At 57.4% G+C, this 17,687-nt stretch overlaps 1 protein-coding gene across 2 annotated transcripts; it reads right to left on the bottom strand.

The window, feature by feature from the left end:
* Positions 1 to 230: 230 nt before the first annotated feature.
* CUNH10orf143 (chromosome unknown C10orf143 homolog) lies at positions 231 to 17,016 on the bottom strand. Of its 2 annotated transcripts, XM_037051225.1 has the most exons (4): positions 16,628 to 17,016; positions 11,254 to 11,391; positions 11,083 to 11,145; positions 231 to 688 (listed from the first exon to the last, which is right to left on the bottom strand). In XM_037051225.1, the coding sequence occupies exons 1-4, from the start codon at positions 16,694 to 16,696 to the stop codon at positions 659 to 661; spliced, it is 300 nt and encodes a 99-aa protein (XP_036907120.1). In that variant the 5' UTR covers positions 16,697 to 17,016; the 3' UTR covers positions 231 to 658. The 2 variants fall into 2 exon arrangements, with proteins under 2 accessions (XP_036907120.1, XP_036907121.1); XM_037051226.1 differs by lacking the exon at positions 11,083 to 11,145 and having other exon boundaries at positions 16,628 to 17,013.
* Positions 17,017 to 17,687: the final 671 nt, after the last annotated feature.

Consider the following 17,687-nt stretch of genomic DNA (forward strand, 5'->3'; position numbering starts at 1 on the left):
CTTCCGTTTGGTCGCCCGAGGTGACTCGGGCAAGCCCCCGGTCTGACCGTGGTTGGTGGCATGTCCTGGGAGCCTGTTGCACATGCAGAATCCCAGGTCCCTCCTCAGGGATTTTAATGAGACCCGCCCACGGGTGGGAGACACTGGAAGCCCAGGGTGGAAGTGAGATGGCCGTTTCCTACCAAAGGGGCCTGTGTCTCCCAGGCCTGGCTGCGAATCACAGAGGACAGTTTGGATACAAACATTTACTAAAATCAGTTCCAGGTTACAGGGCACGGAAGTACAAAAATAAGGTTTCCACTAGAAAAGAGTGCACAGCAGCCCTGGGGCGCCCACAGTGCCCCTGGGACACGTAAGACAAAAGGCTACATCGGGCTGTGGCTCCCTCCCCAAGCCACAGGGAACTTTGAGGCCGATGTTTCTGGAAGATAGCACTAGGCTCTCTGTCAACCCAGATCCATGGGAAGGAGGCTTCGGACGTGAGGGCAGCGTGCAGGCTCTCTGGAAGTGAAGCGGTGCTGAGCTCCATCGCAGAGAATGGGGGTTACCTGGCCCAGGGGACGGGTGGGCGCCCCCATCTGTCCGTAAGAGGTTCACATTCGCCGCTACATGGAGGCTCACAACCACAGCTGGAGTGTCCGTCGGCCGACTCACCGGTCTAAGCGTTCTCCGTGTGGCTGAAATGTCCCTGAAACAACACAAGAGCAGGGGTGGGCATGGATTCCACCAACTGGACTCCTCAGCCAGGGCTGTGTGGTCGCCGCCCTCGGCCCCACGTCTCCAGAGCCTGGGCTCCACCTGTGAGGGAGGCCGTGCACACTTCCAGTGCGCTGCAGTCCGGTGCGTGTGCGGTGCCAGCGCTATGTCTGAAAATGCACCATCTCAATGAAAACGGTTCACTGACAAAACGCCGCACACCACCCAAGCTGGCGGTAAATCAGGGACGTTCTGGCCTCCCTGGTGAACAAGCCCAGTGTCTGCGCCGCAGAGCTTGGTGCGGTGGCACAGGCAGGTCTGCGGGGGCGGGAAGGGCTGCCGTGGAGAGTCAAAGCGACTCCCGCGGTGACTGGTGCGCTCAGTGGTCACCGCCAGTGCAGCTGCTCCTGCTGCTTTGAGGGAAGGGGAACGGGGGCACCTGCACGCCCATAGCCCGGAACGCTCGGAGATGGCATCCAATGCGGAACTGGGGTTCCACGCAAGAGCGGCTCCTCTGGGGGGCACAGGGACGGGGCAGAGCTGGAGTCGTCACCACCCGCCAGGGCCTGCGGCCCTCGGCTCCTGGACCAGGCCTCATGCCTCTTCACCCTCACCTGCAGAGACAAGGTGGGGGCCGGTGGCCAGACACCGCACCACTGGGAACTGAGGGGTCGCCTCCAGCATTTAGACCTCTGTCACACGCAGCCACCACACTGGGGAAGCACAGCGTGGCTCTGCAGCCCCCCAGCAGAGCTGGCCCTGCTCTCCCAGGCCACCCCGAGGTGGCAGTGGGCTTCCTGGGCCAGCAGAGGCCAGGAAGGGTGGGGTGGGCCCGGTGGTGGGGAGGGCAGTATCAGGTCCACAATGGCGTCCTGGCTTCCCCTCAGGCAGGTGTTTCTCGGAGCCACAGGCACTGGACAGGAGACTCGGGCCTTGCTGACGGCAGCTGACGCACAGGGTGGGTGAGCACCACGAGGCTGAGTGGCGCTGGTTCTACCTAGTGAGGGCCGGGGAGGCTCCATGCAAAACAGGTGTCCCGAGGGAACCACCAAGGTGGAGTCGAGTCCTACAAGGAGGGAGAGGGCACCCCTGCAGGGAGGACGGCCCGAGGCCACAACGCTCCAGGACTCCTGTGACGTCGCAGCACAGGGGCCGAGACGGGAGATGCCCGAGTTGGGCGGTGCCCAGGCCGTGGAGGCCCTGGACGCTGTGAGGAATGCGGGGCTGGGTTTGCTCATCGGGCCTGTGTCCCACCACCGTCTCGGAAGGGCGCGTGTAACTAGCACCCTTTACAAAAGGGCATTGTGGAGACAGACATGAAAGAAAATTGAACAGGTGTCTTTTTTGTTTGTTTTTAAAGATTTTATATATTTATTTAGAGAAAGGGGAAGGGAGGAAGAGATGGAGAGAAACATCAATGTGTGGTTGCCTCTCACATGGCTCCTACTGGGGACCTGGCCTGCAACCCAGACATGTGCCCTGACTGGGAATCGAACCAGAGACCCTTTGGTTTTGCAGACCAGCACTTAATCCACTGAGCCACACCAGCCAGGGCTAACCAGGTTTCTTTACTGTGACGCTCAGGGTCTTTAATAGTCTAACGCACATTAAATCTCCAAAAAGGGGGGAAGGGGATGCAGCATTTTTCAAACTCCTCCAGCCAGGAAACTTGTCACGAGCCCCTCGGCAGCAGGGCCCTGTGGGGAAGGGAAGCCTCGGGCACCGCAGTCGAAGGGCGAGGCCAGGCCGAGGCCTGGGAGGCTCACGCTGCTGGGGAGGAGGAGGTGGGGTAGGCGGAGTCCGGAGGCAGGAAGACAGGGACTGGGGTGGGGGAGGGGCAGGTAATGCTTCTTAGTTAATGTGGTCGTCGTCATCACTGCCACCACCGCACGGCTCAGAAAACGAAAGGATGCTTTCAGACAGGTCCTCACCAGCAAGTCTCCCCCGCCCCACCCCCACCTCCCTGGCAGATGGGGGGGTCTCTGAAGATGTGTGGGTGGCAGGGTGAGCAAGACTGGGGACGGTTATGTGGATGGAGCCGCACCAGTAAGAGGACCGGGACCTGGAATCTTGAAAAACCAAAGAGCCTGCAGAAACGGCTTGTTTCACCCCCGCAGCCAGTGCTCCGGCCCCAGTGGAGATGTCAGCGTCCCACAGGGCCCTGTCCACTTCTCAACGCATTCCGGCGGGCCACTATCCCTCTCAGAGCACAGGGACAGCCAAGGGGGAGCCTGTCCTGCCCGATACCGATAAGGGGTGGCATAGTGAGGTCTTAAGTCCCTGGATCCTACAGTGGCCGCAGGCCAGGACTGGCCTTGGGGGCACACACATTCGGAGGGGAGATTCTGTACCACGCCCGGGGCCCGACGGCCTGAGGAAAGGGTCAGCTGTGCCCTGTGGGCCGGCCGGGCTCCCTGCGGCCCGTGAGAGCACCTCCCTGTGCATGGAGTCGGCGTGCAGAGACGGGGCGATGCGGCAAACACACCGTGTTTGGTACCACCCAATTCTGGTGCTTTTTCACCAAGGGAGACAAGTATATTTTTGAAGAGTTTTTGTTGCTCATCTTGGGGTCCAGAGGGTCTCAGGTCCCCCACTCCGGCTGCTCCCACTGCCGAGTCCCTTCCCGCGGGAGCGGACGTCTCACCAGAGGTGTGGGTGTCGGAGGCAGTGACAGGACGTCGTCGTGGTGCTGACAGCTGGCAGAGGGGGGCAATGCAGAGTCCTCCACCGGACACAGCCAGCCTTCAGAAACGGGGGAGCAGCTCAGTCAACGCCGGACACTGGGGAGAGGTGACCGTCACCAGCAGACAGGCCAGCGCTGGACGGAGCCCTTCAGGCTGACACTCAAGGACACTGGAGAGGAACTCAAACGGCGGGAGGAGATCACGTGACAGGGCTGCGCCGGGTGACTACCACCAGTGACCACGGCTCCGCCCTCGCAAGCTGGCCTGGGTGCCACGGCCTCGATGACGGCCGGTTCTGGTGACCCACCCGAGTGTTTGTGTCTTGCGTGTTCTACGAATCACATCGCGGGAAATGACAATTTGATCTTTCCTCTTCAATTCTGCCTCTGTTGTTTCTTTTTGACTTGTCTTATCGCACCAGCGAGGAACGCTGGTGCACTCAGCAAAGGCGGCGATAACAAGCCGACACGGTCCTTTATTCTCTGGCGACGGAAGCGCTCCCTCCGGAAGCGCGGCGGCCCGACCCGGGTCGGGATAAACCCTTGCACCCCGGGCGTGCTCCGTGTCACCACACACGGGATCTGCGGGGAGCCGAGCAGTTTCACATGTGCTGAGATGGGTTTCTACCTCTCAGACGACACGGTACTTTCCTCACGTCAAGTCGCCCACGTGCTCCTTCGGCAGGGCTATTTGTGACCCTCGAGTGCGCCCAGCTCGGCCTCCACGCTCACTCGGACCCAGTCCCCTCACGATTTCAAAGATTCTATTCCAGCATCTTCTAGTGTCCACTGTCACTAAGAAGAGGTCTGCTGCCAGCCAGAGTACTGTCCCTTCGTGGATGGCCAGTCTCCTCTCCAGCAGCTGCACAGGATCTTCTCCGTGTCTCGGACATTCTTCAGTCTCCCCACGTGAGTGTGTGGATACACCCTGCCCAGGAGTGACCGCGGTCCTCGGGCACACACCAAGGACAGGTGACGACTCGCCGACACTCACTCACCATCACACAGCGGGAGAGAGACGACACCACAGATGCCACCGAAACCCCGCCGAGCCCTGGGGCGCCACTCCCTAGGGGACCGAGTGTCAGCCCCCCAGGCCTGATGGTTATCTTTGTCAGGAGTCTTTTTATTCCTTCTCCAGGATGCTTGGATTGGCATGTTTACGTTGTATCTGCATGTTACCCTCAACCACACTACCATCAGTTCAGTTTTATTTTTGCTGATTTGAAGCTTTATTTTGCACGCCCTTAATCACTAGCGAGGTGAAACACCCACTTGTGGACTGACCCGGTTTCCTCTTCTCTTGCAGTTCCTGGGCTCTGCCCTCTCATCTTCCTGCCACTTCCCATGTTGTGTGTTGCAAATGTTTTCCCTGCTTTGTGACACATTCTTCAATAGACAGGAGGGAACTTGAACACACGTCTTAATACAGAGTCAAATACATGAAATTAAACCCGGTGGGTTTACTACATTTTATAAACGCACCTGGCTTCATAACTATGTTCTCCTATATGTTCTAATAAAATTGAAAGGCACTTTGTCTTCGTTCTGCACATTAGGCCCGCTCCCCCCACCTGCCAGCTCTCTGTGCGAGGCAGAGCTGATGCTATCCTTCCTCGCATTAGCGGTGGCCCACTGTCCTCACGCAATTTACAGAATACCCGGTCACTTCCGATTTGTAATGACCTCCTCTGTGACATATCAAACTGCCCCGTGTCACATGCATGTGCGAGGCCCTTGGTTTTACTCATCGGTCCATGTGTCCGCTCCCAGGCCGCAACACACCATCTGATGACCACCGCAGCTTGGTCAGGCGCCTTGGTATCTGGCAGGGGATGTCCCTCCCCTTCTTCTTCTGCTTCCAAACCGTCCGGCTTTCCTCAACTGCAGGATTTCTCGGCTGCTCGCTGCCTTTTCTAACCTTCTCGTCATCCTGTCCTTTCCCACTTGAAATCCCCTCACTCTGGATTCCCTGACAGACCTTCTCACTCTTCCGCTACGACCCCCAGTCCCGCTTGCATGCCTTCCATCTTTATTCCTCTCGACCTGTTTTGGAAAATGCCCCCAATCTACCTTCTAATTCGCAAAGTCTGCCTTCAGCTGCGTCTAACCTGACATTGTCCCCTTCGACTTCAAGGACCGCATCCATCACTTTAGAAGCTCTTTCTAACCTTCCAATTACTTTTTCTTCATCCTGTCCTCTTCTTTCAGAACGACTCTATTTCTTCTTCAATCACCTTTCAAAATCTCCCCTCTGTGAGCCCGTTTCCTTTACCACTGCAGGTCCCTGGAGGTTTGTACTCCCGTTTGTGACGGCTCCTGAGCCCCGCCCCTGACAGCGGCAACTTTGTTCTTCCCCGGTGATCTCACCCTCCGCTCAGCTGGTTTGTCTTCGCGGTCTGTGTGCCTGGTGGTGGAAGGCTACAGGACAGTCCTGCATTTGTCACTGTGATGGACCTCCAAGACTTCAATACCTCCATGTCTTTTTATGTTAACGCTTTAGCTTTCGGTTCTGGTGCTGCCGAGAGAGAATCCCATGGGAGTCTGTACCCAGGCACGGCTGGTGTCCGATGTCAAACCCCTCTCAAGGCACAGGCAGAGCCTCAAGGATCTGAGCCTTGTGCAGGGTCCAAACTCTGGCTCCGACGCCTCCACTGGCCAAAGCCACATCTGTGTCTGGGAATCAGGATTCCATGCCGGCAGCTGGGCCCAGTCCCGGGCCAAAGCCGACCCAGGTGAAGACTCGGGACAGCCCCAGGGGATACATTTGCATCTAGGTCCCATTTTTGCTTCCTCTCTTCACTTACACAATTAACTGTGTATTCACCACCCCCTCTGCAGCAGGAGGGACACATTTGTGTTAGTTCAGGCTAACGAGCACGTCCAACGTGCACTTTCCTTAAAATGCGCACGTTCCTCTTACTCCTTTTCACTACGCTCTCGCAGATGAACCCATTTGTTCCTGGAGAAAGAAGTTTTTATTCTGTTCATCTCATCATCTGCAAGCACTGTGTTCCTTCAGAGCCAAGACATACTCTAAATTTGTAACATGTTTTTAATAACGCTGTCTCTGGTATCCACATTCCAGGGAGACGTTCACTGTCAGAAGCTCGAGTGGAGGTTTCATCAGTGAATCTTGATTCAAGCTCGTCCACTTCGGGATTCACATCTGGCTGCGAGGACACAGCCAAAGCTTCCCCCTGGCCAGCGATTCCTGCCCGTCAGAGTAATTCAGCCCTGGGTCCGAGCCGACAAGCTCTCCTCGTGCCGGGAACCGAGGTCCACGAAGACCCCGCCTGCTGCACCCCTTGGGGAGGGGGAGAGGGCCCCACGCTGAGTGGAGCGCAGCCACCACACCGTCCTGGATGCAGGCACTCCCACCAGCACAGCAGAAGAGGGCCCGGGGCCCAGGCCTCCGACGACCTGCCTTGGTGCATGGCAGGCCCCTCGCTTAAACTGAGGACCTCCCCTGCCCTCGTCTCCAACCCCAGGGACGCACCAGTGGACGCTAGGGCCCCGGACACCCTGAACGGGAAACGCACGGGGCCCAGTTTCTCCCCACAGATGGATCAGGGAGACGCTGAGGGCGCCTCTCGACTGCGCCCCCTTCTCTCGGGGTGTGAGGGTAAAGGGCTGACAAGGGCTACCTGTTGCCCTAACGGGCCGCAGAGTGAGCGAACCACCCTGCCTTCGTGGGTCCTCCTTCATCTGCACGGGAACACCCATTTCCCCCCTGGCCTCGGCCCTGGCCTGACACCGGGCCTGCAGAACAGAGCACAGCCGGCCCAGGAGAAAGGCGGCGGCCTTGCTTCCGCCAGGGCCTGGCTCCACTCCTGCTCCACGGCAGTATTTCCAGATGCTACAGATGTGCAGAGCCATCACCAATGAGACAGACGGGCAAACAAACACAGCAAACATGGTAAAGGTCACCCATCTGGAGATAAAAGACGTGCAGGAAAATGTACGTCCATTTAGAATCAGCCATCATCCGACTGCCCCCCCCCCCCGCCCGCCACCCCTACAGGCCAGACGAACCGAACCACCTGCCGTGCCCTCCCCCCACGGTCAAGGTCATGGGGTCAGTGTGGAAACAGGAATGGCACACTGGGCTCCCCGCTCCGGGAGCTGCTGTTGGCTCCGATGAACAGGCTGGGGTCCCAGCTCAGTCAGTCTGGGAGGAAGTGGGGCGGGAGAGCCGGTCTGCGAGACTGAAAACCGCAGTTTCCGTGCTGGTTTTCAGTTTGGGCAATAAAACCCAGGAACACCAGACACAAGAAAGCAGAGAACACCAGGGATGGGCATATTAAAAGGCCCGACAGGTTTTCAATTTGACACCCCCCACCCCTGGGCAGGAGCAGCTGGGCCCGCACTCCCGACGGCCACGCTGAGCTCAAGACCGAGACTGAAGCCCCACGCCAGGCGCTCTGTCTCTCTCTGACCCAGAGGCCCAAGTTTAAAACCGCACACTTTTCTTTCCCCAGGAGGATGTGTCCCCACGCTCACAAAGGCCAGAGGGAAGCCACACGGGGCAGGACCAGGAGACCCAACAACCCCCACGGTGGGAGGCCCACCCTCGGGCTGGGAGGACCAGCTGGAGCTGGGGCCACAGGGGCCGTCTCTGCAGGAGTCGGGACCCTGGAGGGAGGTGCTGAGAGGCCGCCCTAAGGAAGGGGAGGGAGCAGTGCCCTGGCCCCCAGCCCTCCCGCCACACTCAGTTCCCGTGCCAGAAACCAGAGCAGACACAGAGCTGGGAGATGGAGTGGAGGAGGCTGGCCTCAGACCGCCACCCGACCCAGGGAAATCCAAGGGCAGCCCCTCCCTGAGGACGCCCATGTGAGAGTGTCCGAGACCGATCCCGGGGAAACGAGGTGCCGAGAGCACAGCACCTTCGCGACAACCAACACCCCCTATCGGCGGTTCCTGTGCTTTTCTGTCTTACAGGGTCACCCTCTTTTCATGCATCTTTTGGATTATTTTGGAGAGCTTTGGCAGCCTTGTTAGGTTTCATGTAACAGGTCTGAATTTACAAAGAATGGTGTGATTTCCACATCACACTTGGGACCCTACGGGCTGAGCGGGCCCGAGACAGGAAGTCTGCTCCCAGGCCCGGGTCCAGCGCCGAAGCCCCTCGTGGAAGGAAAGCGAGCCTGCCAGTGACAGCGACCACGGGCGCTGCTTCCGGACTTGCAGCACCAAGCGGAGCGCCACAGAGAGGGCAGCCCGGCCCCAGGGTTGCGGGGACACGCCAAGTGACATGACACCACGTCCCACTACATGAGAGGACGGGTCGGCTGCAGCCGTCAGTAACCAGAGCAGAGTGACTCGGGGCGGAGAGGAGACGTGTCCAAACAACACCATGAATACGGGCTGGACCTTCCCAGTGACGGACGGCCAGAGAACTCCGTTGGCAACAACCGGAATGGCATTGCTGCGGCGAGCCGGAAGGGACAGGAGACCGACACGCCCACCTGGAAAACGAGTTTGAGAAGGCCTGTGGAGAGCCCTCGCCTTTGTGGGGAGGCAAGACCTTGCCGTGCTGAGAGGTGACTCCCGACAAGAAGGAGAACAAGTCAGGAAGAGAAGGGCTAAAACTCCGGCACAGAGCTGAGACCGGCAGGCGGAGCTCAGAGCACAGCTGATCAGATCCGTGGAGACTCCGCCGAGTCAGAAACACACCAGGGAATCGGGGGTGCAGGGTTATTGGGATAAAGCGCCCAATACGCAAAGGAGCACGTGCTAGGTCCCGGCTGCGAGTTCTGGGCAGGCAGCAGCCAGGGCAGGAGGCGCCCGTGCGACGTGGCGAGCCTGATGAAGCCGTCGGAATTGAGGGCCGCGCCCACCCGTGATCTGTGTTAAGCACTGCTCCCTGGGATCCTGCACCACTAAAAACACTATTTGCTTTTTATTTAGCGCTGAACTTTCAATGTTCTAGAATGCAAAAATAGTGTCTCATTATTTTAACAGCTTAGGAGGAAATGGGCCACGTTATTAGAAGAAGAAGATATACACAGCCACGGCCTGTCCAAATGTCAAAAGCTGTGACTTTTCAGATTCACACTTCAATCCTTATTTACATTAGACTTTTAGAAATAGTGGGTGTAAATATTAAACCTCCCAAGCCTGGGTGAAATTTTATTGAAAATAACTACAAATAAAGAGGAACTGATTTTTTAAAGTCGGTTTCTGAAATCTAGATGAAAAAGAATATCAAGCATTAACAAAAAATGATATATTTACATATCAATATAGGTCTTCTGCTCATAGACTCATTTCCTGTGAAGCTCGGCAGAGGCGAGCTTGGGGAGTTACAAAGGAAGGGAAAACCCTCATCAAACAGGTACTGTTGTTCAAACAGACTATATTAGCCGGAACGATCCAATCAGTCACTTGAGCCAAATTTTTTTCCCTGAAGCCCCTCCTGCCGGAAGGCGACCTCTGAGCTTGCGGGGCCCATGTCTCAGTCCTGGGTGCGTGCCCCACGGCGGGGGGGAGGGGGGGCGCGGCACATCCGCTGCTGTGGGCTGAGAGGATGGAAGGGCGGCAGCAGCGACGCACAAGGCCCAGAGTGGGTCACATTTCTCAGGGTAAATATTACTTCTCAGCGCTGCCGGGGGCGTCCGACAGTCACGTGCATCAGCCTGAAACAGTGAAGTTCAATTGCTGGATCTCTGATGCCCCCGCCCCGCCCCCCGTACAGAACTACACAACCTATAGAGATTCTCCTGGAGACCGAGCATGCCAGGGAGCAGAGCACGCCCCCACGGAGTGACTCTGCCGTGAGGCACTGTTTTCACGCCTGTGTGATGGTTTTGGATTACCAGGGGTTCGAGGCGTGATAACGGACACAGTTCCAGTCCTGGTTGAAAGCAACATCACTGCCTGCCGCTGTAAAGCACAGTAGCTCCACTGAGGATCTCCTTTGTTGACTCAATCCTTTGCTCATCAGAACCTTTGCTCATCAGAATGATACAGTTTCCCTAGAAATCTTTCCTCGACGGCAGAAATGCGTAGAAACACAGGCACCTGCAGACAGACACGTGCACACACACACCCCTGGCTTCTGTGTGGACATTAAACAATTCTGCTTCGCTGCAATATTAAGATTCCTGATTTTACACTGACTCACCCAAGAATGACAGAGTTATCAAAGATGTATTAACTTGTTATTAGAATGAGCTCAGAATTAATAACAAAGGTGTTACTATGCTAATGCGCACAGGCGCACATGCCCCCACCTGCCCGGGCAGCACTCAGACCGCCTCTGCTTCGAACTGATGTTGCCAACACTGCTTCTCCCGACCCCTGCAGTCTGTGGGGAGTTTACGGAGCAGGAAAGCAAGCTGGCACAGAGGTGCGGGGAGAGGTTGCTTCCTACGTGGATAATTAAGTGAGCGGGGGCCTCTCTCCCAAATGTACGGCCAAATCTCTGTGTTCCTCGTGTCTGGTGGCCCACTGCCTTCCCTGAATCCTGCTTTTAAAAACATTTTAAATATATTCGCAATGTCTATTTCCAACTTGAAGCTGCAGACAAATTAGTTTGCGCCCCAGAAGAAAGCTAGGAAACACTTAAATCAACCCGTGCCGTTTTATCTACGCCCCTCGTTACTTGGAAATGTAACTGCCATTTTTAACGACTTTGTCTCACAGACCTACAATTTGAGAACAGGCACGCTGACGGGAGGTGAGAAGGTTAAGGCACTTACAGACTCGCCCGCAAGGCACCTCGGGCAGGGCTGGGCTGAGCTCCCTCCGCCGCTCGCGGGGATCTGGTCAACAAATCAGAGCCGCAGACGGGTCAGAACAGCGGTCACTGGCACTTTTCATGACAATATTCAAGTGGGTTCCCGGCTGGCCTGGCAGGAAGAGGAACCTACCCCTGCAGTCGGTGGCCGCCGGCCTCGGGGCGGCGCCTCCAGCTCCTCACCGCCCCCGCAGGGCCCCCAGGGGCTGGCCGTCACCTGCGGGCAGCCCCGCCCCTGGGCAGCCATGTCCGAGCTCCGGCAGGCCCGCTTCTGGAACAAACAGAGTTGCACTTGAGACGGCCTCGTACAGCACACAGCGCGCTCACCGAATCTGCTGCCAACGTCAGCTGCACAGGCGGCCCCTGGGGAGCCGGGGAGTTTACGGGACACCGGAGGAGGGGACTAAACCTTATCTTCGGGAACAACCATCATCAGTTACGTGTAACCTCATTATTTCCTGGATTGTCTGATATTTACTTAGCTTTATAGGTTTAAAATAGTCATTTTTAACAATTTGGGCAGAAACTCTTGTAATAAACTATTGTGACTGGTTTATCGATATTGAAAATGCACAAAACCTATCAATTTTGTTCAAGAAATGAGTCCTGCGCTTCAGCACATTCTGCCAAGTGGCAGGTGGCGTGACAGCAGGGGACAGGCACACGCAGGCCACTCCTCTCCTCACAGACACTGAGGCCAAGTTGGCTTCTCTGCGACAGCGGCGCACGCGGCCCGTGGTTACCACCTCCGGAAAAGCCAGCCTTGGTTCCCGCTCCCCCAGAACTAGGGACAAACCTACAGGGGAAGGTGGGGGTCCTGCATGAGGCCCACTCTGCACCTAGGTCTCCCTCCCCAGCCCCCTCAGGGCCATCAGCAAGACAGCCAGACCCCCTGACTCCCCCGCCCCCCTCTGAGTGACCTCAGACTTGCTGAGAAGGAAAGCCCAGGGCACAGCTCGGGGATGTCTGGACGACCTTTGGAAACTTTTCCGCGTGGGGTCACCTAACTGGCACATCGAGGTCAGCAGACTTGCCGTCATCCACGGTGAAAAGCCAATGCTCTTCAAGGAGCTCAGATGGCCACAGAGGTCGGTGCACACATGCTGTGGCACGTGGAAGGAGGACCCATGGAACACCAGGGTTCTGGGTGAGGGCTGGGCCCCCCCAGGAAGGGGGGGACCCGGGCGTGGTGACCCTTGGCCAGCTGAGTGGCCAGAATCACTCCTGGCCTCAGCCCCAGCGTGGCTCCCTGAGAGCCAACCGCGTGATGCTGACCTGCACACTCATGGCTAGTGAGCACCTGTGGCCCCGTGCCTGGGCCTGGACCTGAGGGGAAGAAGGGCTGCCGAGCCTCCACTGCAGGGCCAGACCCCACGCCTCCTCCTCCCCTCTCCTCCCAGGGAGGCGCAGCCAGCCTTCCTGTGGTGGCCAGATGGAGACACCCCTGTGACAAGGACATCTGCACTGTATGAACAAAGTCCCAGCCCTGTGTCCACATGGACCCCAGCACCCAACAGTCACTGAAGAGGGCCCATCGCACGGCAGCCTCCCAGAGAACTGAACAGGAACACAGTTACGGAAAGTCACTGGACAGGACACGTGTGTCCTGCTGCCCCCCAGAAGGAGCAAGGTTGGTAGGTCTGGGAGGGACCCGCTGCCCTCGCCTGCGACCCCGCCTTTGTCACCGAGGACGGGCTCCTCGATTGCAAGTGATGGGCCCTGGGAGCAGGTGGGGTGGGGGTCAAAGGCATCACAGAAATGAAATTCAAAGCCACAGCTCTGTGCTGGTGAGTGAACCATCACAGCAGCCACACCCGCGGGGACGCTGGGGGCCAATGAACAGAGCAAGGCCCGGGGCACACAGGGCACAGGCCGTCCCACCTGCCCCTCTGGAAGCCCGTCTTCTGCTTGGCACAGAGATGAGACACTGACTTCCTGGAATACTCGGACCAAAAAGCACTGTGTGTTCTCTTCAATCAGCACAGCAAGAAAATGCCACGCTCTTAAAAGTCACACACCTTGAATGAAGCGTATCTAACGCACATGCTGCTCTATGAGTTAAGCAGGCACAGCGTGAGTTAGAAAACCAATGCGAATCATCTCAGTAATGTAACGAATGGTGTCTCTACACCCACTCCCACATGCCTATCTTTCAGTCTGAAGGGATTTTGAGGGTTTTTACTGACTGACAGCCTTTATTCCAAGACCATTTGTACTATAAATGTGTGATGCTGGTTACCTGAGTCCTACTTACTAGAAACAGTTTGCTGAGTGAGGGTTTTCAGTTGACTTTGGTCTATATCCCACCCCAGGAAAGAAAGTTTACTTTTGCTGATGGGGAGTGGCCGAGGCGGGCATCCACTAGGCCTGAACGCAGACGGCTCATGCAGAAGAGAAAAGCTAACGCAGGCGCCATTCAGAGAGTACGCGTCTCCCACCAGGCAAAGACTCCTCCTCGGCGACACTTCATTTGGGAAGTGACCTCGCACTTGGGAAGCTCACTCTACGGCACAGTGACATCAGGCACCGTGTCAGTGACGGAGAAGATCACAAATCAGGGCCCCTGCTGTCAACCCCGCGTCACCAGGGCAGAGGGCTCCAACCGAATGAGTCCAGCTGTGACCCTGTCTGACGGCCCCTCAGCTCCCTCTGCACGTCCGAGTGGCTGCCCCGTTTAGCCTGGAAAGAGGGGGTAACTTGGGAGGGGACCAGCAAGGTAGGCCGGTGGCCAGAAGGAAGAGGGCAAGTGAACCCTATTTAGAGCTAGGGGTCTAAAGAAGACAGCGGGGGAGAGCAGAAAAAGCTGCTTTTCTCCCTCATTAAAGTAAAAAGACACATGCACACACACGAGACTGACCGGGGAGTAATTTCAGGCTTGCACTATGTACCAAGTACCCTCTAAGTTCTGTTCCTGATTAAAATTAGAATCCTAAGACAGGAGGGCATGCAAATTTACTCACAACAGGTGGGACCTAATAAACACCCCTTCCCATCATAAAAAACCATGACTTAGGGTTTTCCATAAATTCTTTTGAGGGTACTGATTTTAGAGAGAGAGGAAGGGAGGGGGCTGGAGAGAGAGAGATTTCGATCGACTGGTTGCCTCTCATAACGTGTCCCAACCAGGGATCAAACCTGAAACCTAGATATGTGTCCCAACCAGGAATTGAACCCGCAAACTTTTGGTACACAGGACAAAGCTAAGCCCCCCCCCCCCCAGGGCATACATCCTTTTACTTTCTATTTTATTTCTAAGGGACAGTGACAAAGTATGGGAAGAAATCTCAACCGAGAAAATGCCCACCAGCCCCTACAGGTCAAGACTGGGAAGAGCGACTCCAGGCAGCCAGGCATCTCCGCCCTCAGCCCTGTACAAGAACTCTGCCGGAAGGAGGTCTGGGCAGAGCCGACTGGGTGCACATTTCCGGTGCTCTGAGCAGGTTCATTGTAAAGCCGGGGTCGAGGTGTGTGGTGGGTGCAGAAAGTGAAAGCACCAGGCACTGGGTGCCTCCGCTTCATGGGGTCGCCCTAACCAAGAACTTCACTTATTTCAGAGCGTCAGACGGGGCTCAGAAAATGTCTGCCCGCAGGAAACAACAGACCCAGGGCTGCTGAGGGGCTGCCCAGGGCAGAACATGAGCTAATTCACAGTGAGCACAGGGCAGGCACCCGGCTCAGGCTGGCGTGAGACTCGCCTGCAAAGCTGTCAGAGCTGGGTCCCAGGCGCTGCAGGTCCTACACCTGCACTGTGGTGACAGTACACAGGGTGCGGTGACACTGGGCTGTCTACAGAGGCAGGGAATGAGCTGCACCTCCTAGTAACCGAGTAACTGAATTCTGGAGGGGTGTGTGTGTGTATGTGTGTGTGAGAGAGAGACGGGGAGGGAGGAAGGGAATGGAAAACCTGGCACAAGAACTTGGGGCCCTTTGTGAGCTCAGCCTAGAGCATTAGCACAAAGACGAGGACGCATCGTCACAAAACCGCACCCCGTGAAGAGGTCACACACCAGGGCAGTGAGACACCAAGTCACTCTCCTTCAGGAACAGGAAGTGTTGCAGCCTAACGCTGGGCACTGAATTCCAATCTGGAAGATCATTCGAGTGTCTTCCATAGGCCTTTCCTGTTGTCTTCTTTCTTTTTAAATGTTTATTGATTTCAGACAGAGAGAAGGAATGGAGGGAGAGGGGAAGGGAGCGGAGAGAAACATCGGCCGGCTGCTTCCCAAATGCACCGACTGGGGGTCAAACCCACATTTCGGTGTACAGGGCCACGCTCCAAACCACTGACCCACCAGGCCAGGGCCTTTCCTGTTCTTTCTGGTCAGTGATGACCTCTGGCTCCAAGTCCCTGACAGCCCAGCTGTCCTTTTCCTGCCAACTCAGGCCCTCCCCGTGAAGCCTCCCGTCTGAGTCCCCAGCCCCACGTGGAAGCTGTGCTCTGGTAGGCGGGCTGTGCAGGCAGAGCGGGGGTGAGCCCCAGACCCACCACCCACTCGCTGTGCAGCACTGAACTGGGGGTTCGCCACCTCTCTGCGCCTCAGTCCTAACCTAGGCACTACAACACCGACAACCCACCTGGTAACCCCGGAGTGAGCAGCAGCACCTGCCACCGCTCTGCACCCACCCTCTCCTCGGCGCTGCCCAGACACCTCCCCGCACGACCCCCTCCAGGACCCTCCAGCAGCCGCACAGCCGCCAGTCCCTCCTCCACAGGCATGCGGGGCCGTGTCTTCATCGTCCGCACCGTCCTCTGCTCACGCCTCTGCCACCTCTGCGACCTGTGTACTGCTTCCGGACCCTACCCTGGCTCTGACCGCCACCCCTTTCATTTCCCACAGTGGTGCCAGAGGAGGCTCTGCAAACGTCAGGATGACAACTCATGATAACATAGCTTCACTATTAACTTCCAGCCTGCAGGGTGAGCCGGCACCGACCCCGCAAAGGGGACAAGGCTCAGGGACGACAGGGCTGACACAGAAGGGACCTGCGACTCTGGATGTCTCTGGTCTGGGGCGCCCGGTCTCACAGGTGTATTTAGGGTGCCTCCGTTCCCCCGCCCCGGGGCGACCCCGCGGCCTCCTTTCCGTCCCCGGAAGGCGCGGCGCTTTCCCGTGTCCTACACTGTGTCCCGCCGTTGCCGCTCGGTCCAGCAGGGACCCGCGTCTGCCCAACCAGCTCTCCTTCCACACCCGCCCGGCGCTTCTGCCTGGAGGCGAGACGCTGCAACGCCACCACCGGCCTCAGGGAACCCCGCGAGTCCTTCAGGGTCGCTGGTCTCCCAACACTCGCGAGTGTGCGGGTCTGGCGGCGCCCGGCCCCGCACTTCTGCGCAGGCGCGGCCGGGAATGCCCCGCCCACTCCCGGGGCTCCGCCTCCCAAAGGTGTGGTCTGGCAGCTGCAGCCCTGCCTCCTCGCAGACTGGGCCACCGGGAAACGCGAAGCCCACTGAAGGCCTGCCCGAGGACGCCACCTTCCCGTTCCTGACGCCCAGGCTCCGCGGGACTCACCGCGTCCCCCGGAACCTGCAGCTCCTCTAGCCTCCGCCGACGCCACCGGCCCAGCGCCAGGGTGTCCATGCGACCCACAGGCCCAAGTCCGCGGAGCTTTTCCGCAACCCAGGCCGGCTGTGTCTACCCTCACGTGTCGGGGAGAGGCCAATGAAAGACGGGGGCGGGGTCCCGCAGGAGCGCGTGAGTCCCACCAGGCGAGTGCCGCAGGCAGGAGTAGCGGAGACCGGAGTCTTCTGGACGTTAAGGATGTCTGTCTCAAGTTATTATTAAGAGGACGGGCCTATCACCTCTCCGACCGCCGAATCGGCAGCGAGGTTCCGAACAATATACTCTTTAAGTGTCCCGCTACGCTTCCGTTGCATACTTAGGATCGGCTAGAGGAGCGCCCGCCTCCTCGGTCTTGCAATTGGCTGGATTCCTGGCTGGTTGGCTGATAGATGGCGCAATGAGCCAATCATCATGGACGAGGCTGCGGGGTCTCTGGGACTTGTAGTCCCTGTGAGGTGGCCCCGCTTCCGGGCGAGACGCGTCCCTAAAGGTTTCTCGTGGTTCTGCGGTCTCTAAAAGGGTTCGGCCTGGACTGTGGCTTCCTGGCCGGAAACCTCCGGGGCGCCGCACCTCTCTTTAGACTTCGACCTGCGCTGTCGGCATCCTCCGGTCGTGCAGAAGGGGAAACCAAGGTCTCGCATCCCTACCCTCGGGGGTGGGCTTCAGGCTGTGCGCAGGGGTACCCAGAGGAAAGATGTTGGTAAACCGTGTGCTTAGTTAGCTACGCCGCATTCTTCTAAATACGTCTACTGCTGTATAGGGTGTTGGCGGAAAGGTATTGACGACACTTGTCACAAATGGTAAGGCAAACTTCACTCAGGGACCGTCCTGATAGGTATAGGGTTTGCACTAGGGAGAGAGGTTGGCCTCAACCCCGACTTCTTGGACAAGTGGGAATTTATAGCCTGTTTACCCAGTGTGTTTCCTTAAGTTCTTAATATCTTACATTTTAAAAACTTTAAAGATAATACAAGACATCTATGATAGTTCGAGTGCTCGTTATTTTCAC

The sequence above is a fragment of the Sturnira hondurensis genome, unplaced genomic scaffold (genome assembly GCF_014824575.4).
Source record: "Sturnira hondurensis isolate 20B ecotype Veracruz unplaced genomic scaffold, ASM1482457v3 Scaffold0007208, whole genome shotgun sequence".
Taxonomy (NCBI): Eukaryota; Metazoa; Chordata; class Mammalia; order Chiroptera; family Phyllostomidae; genus Sturnira; species Sturnira hondurensis.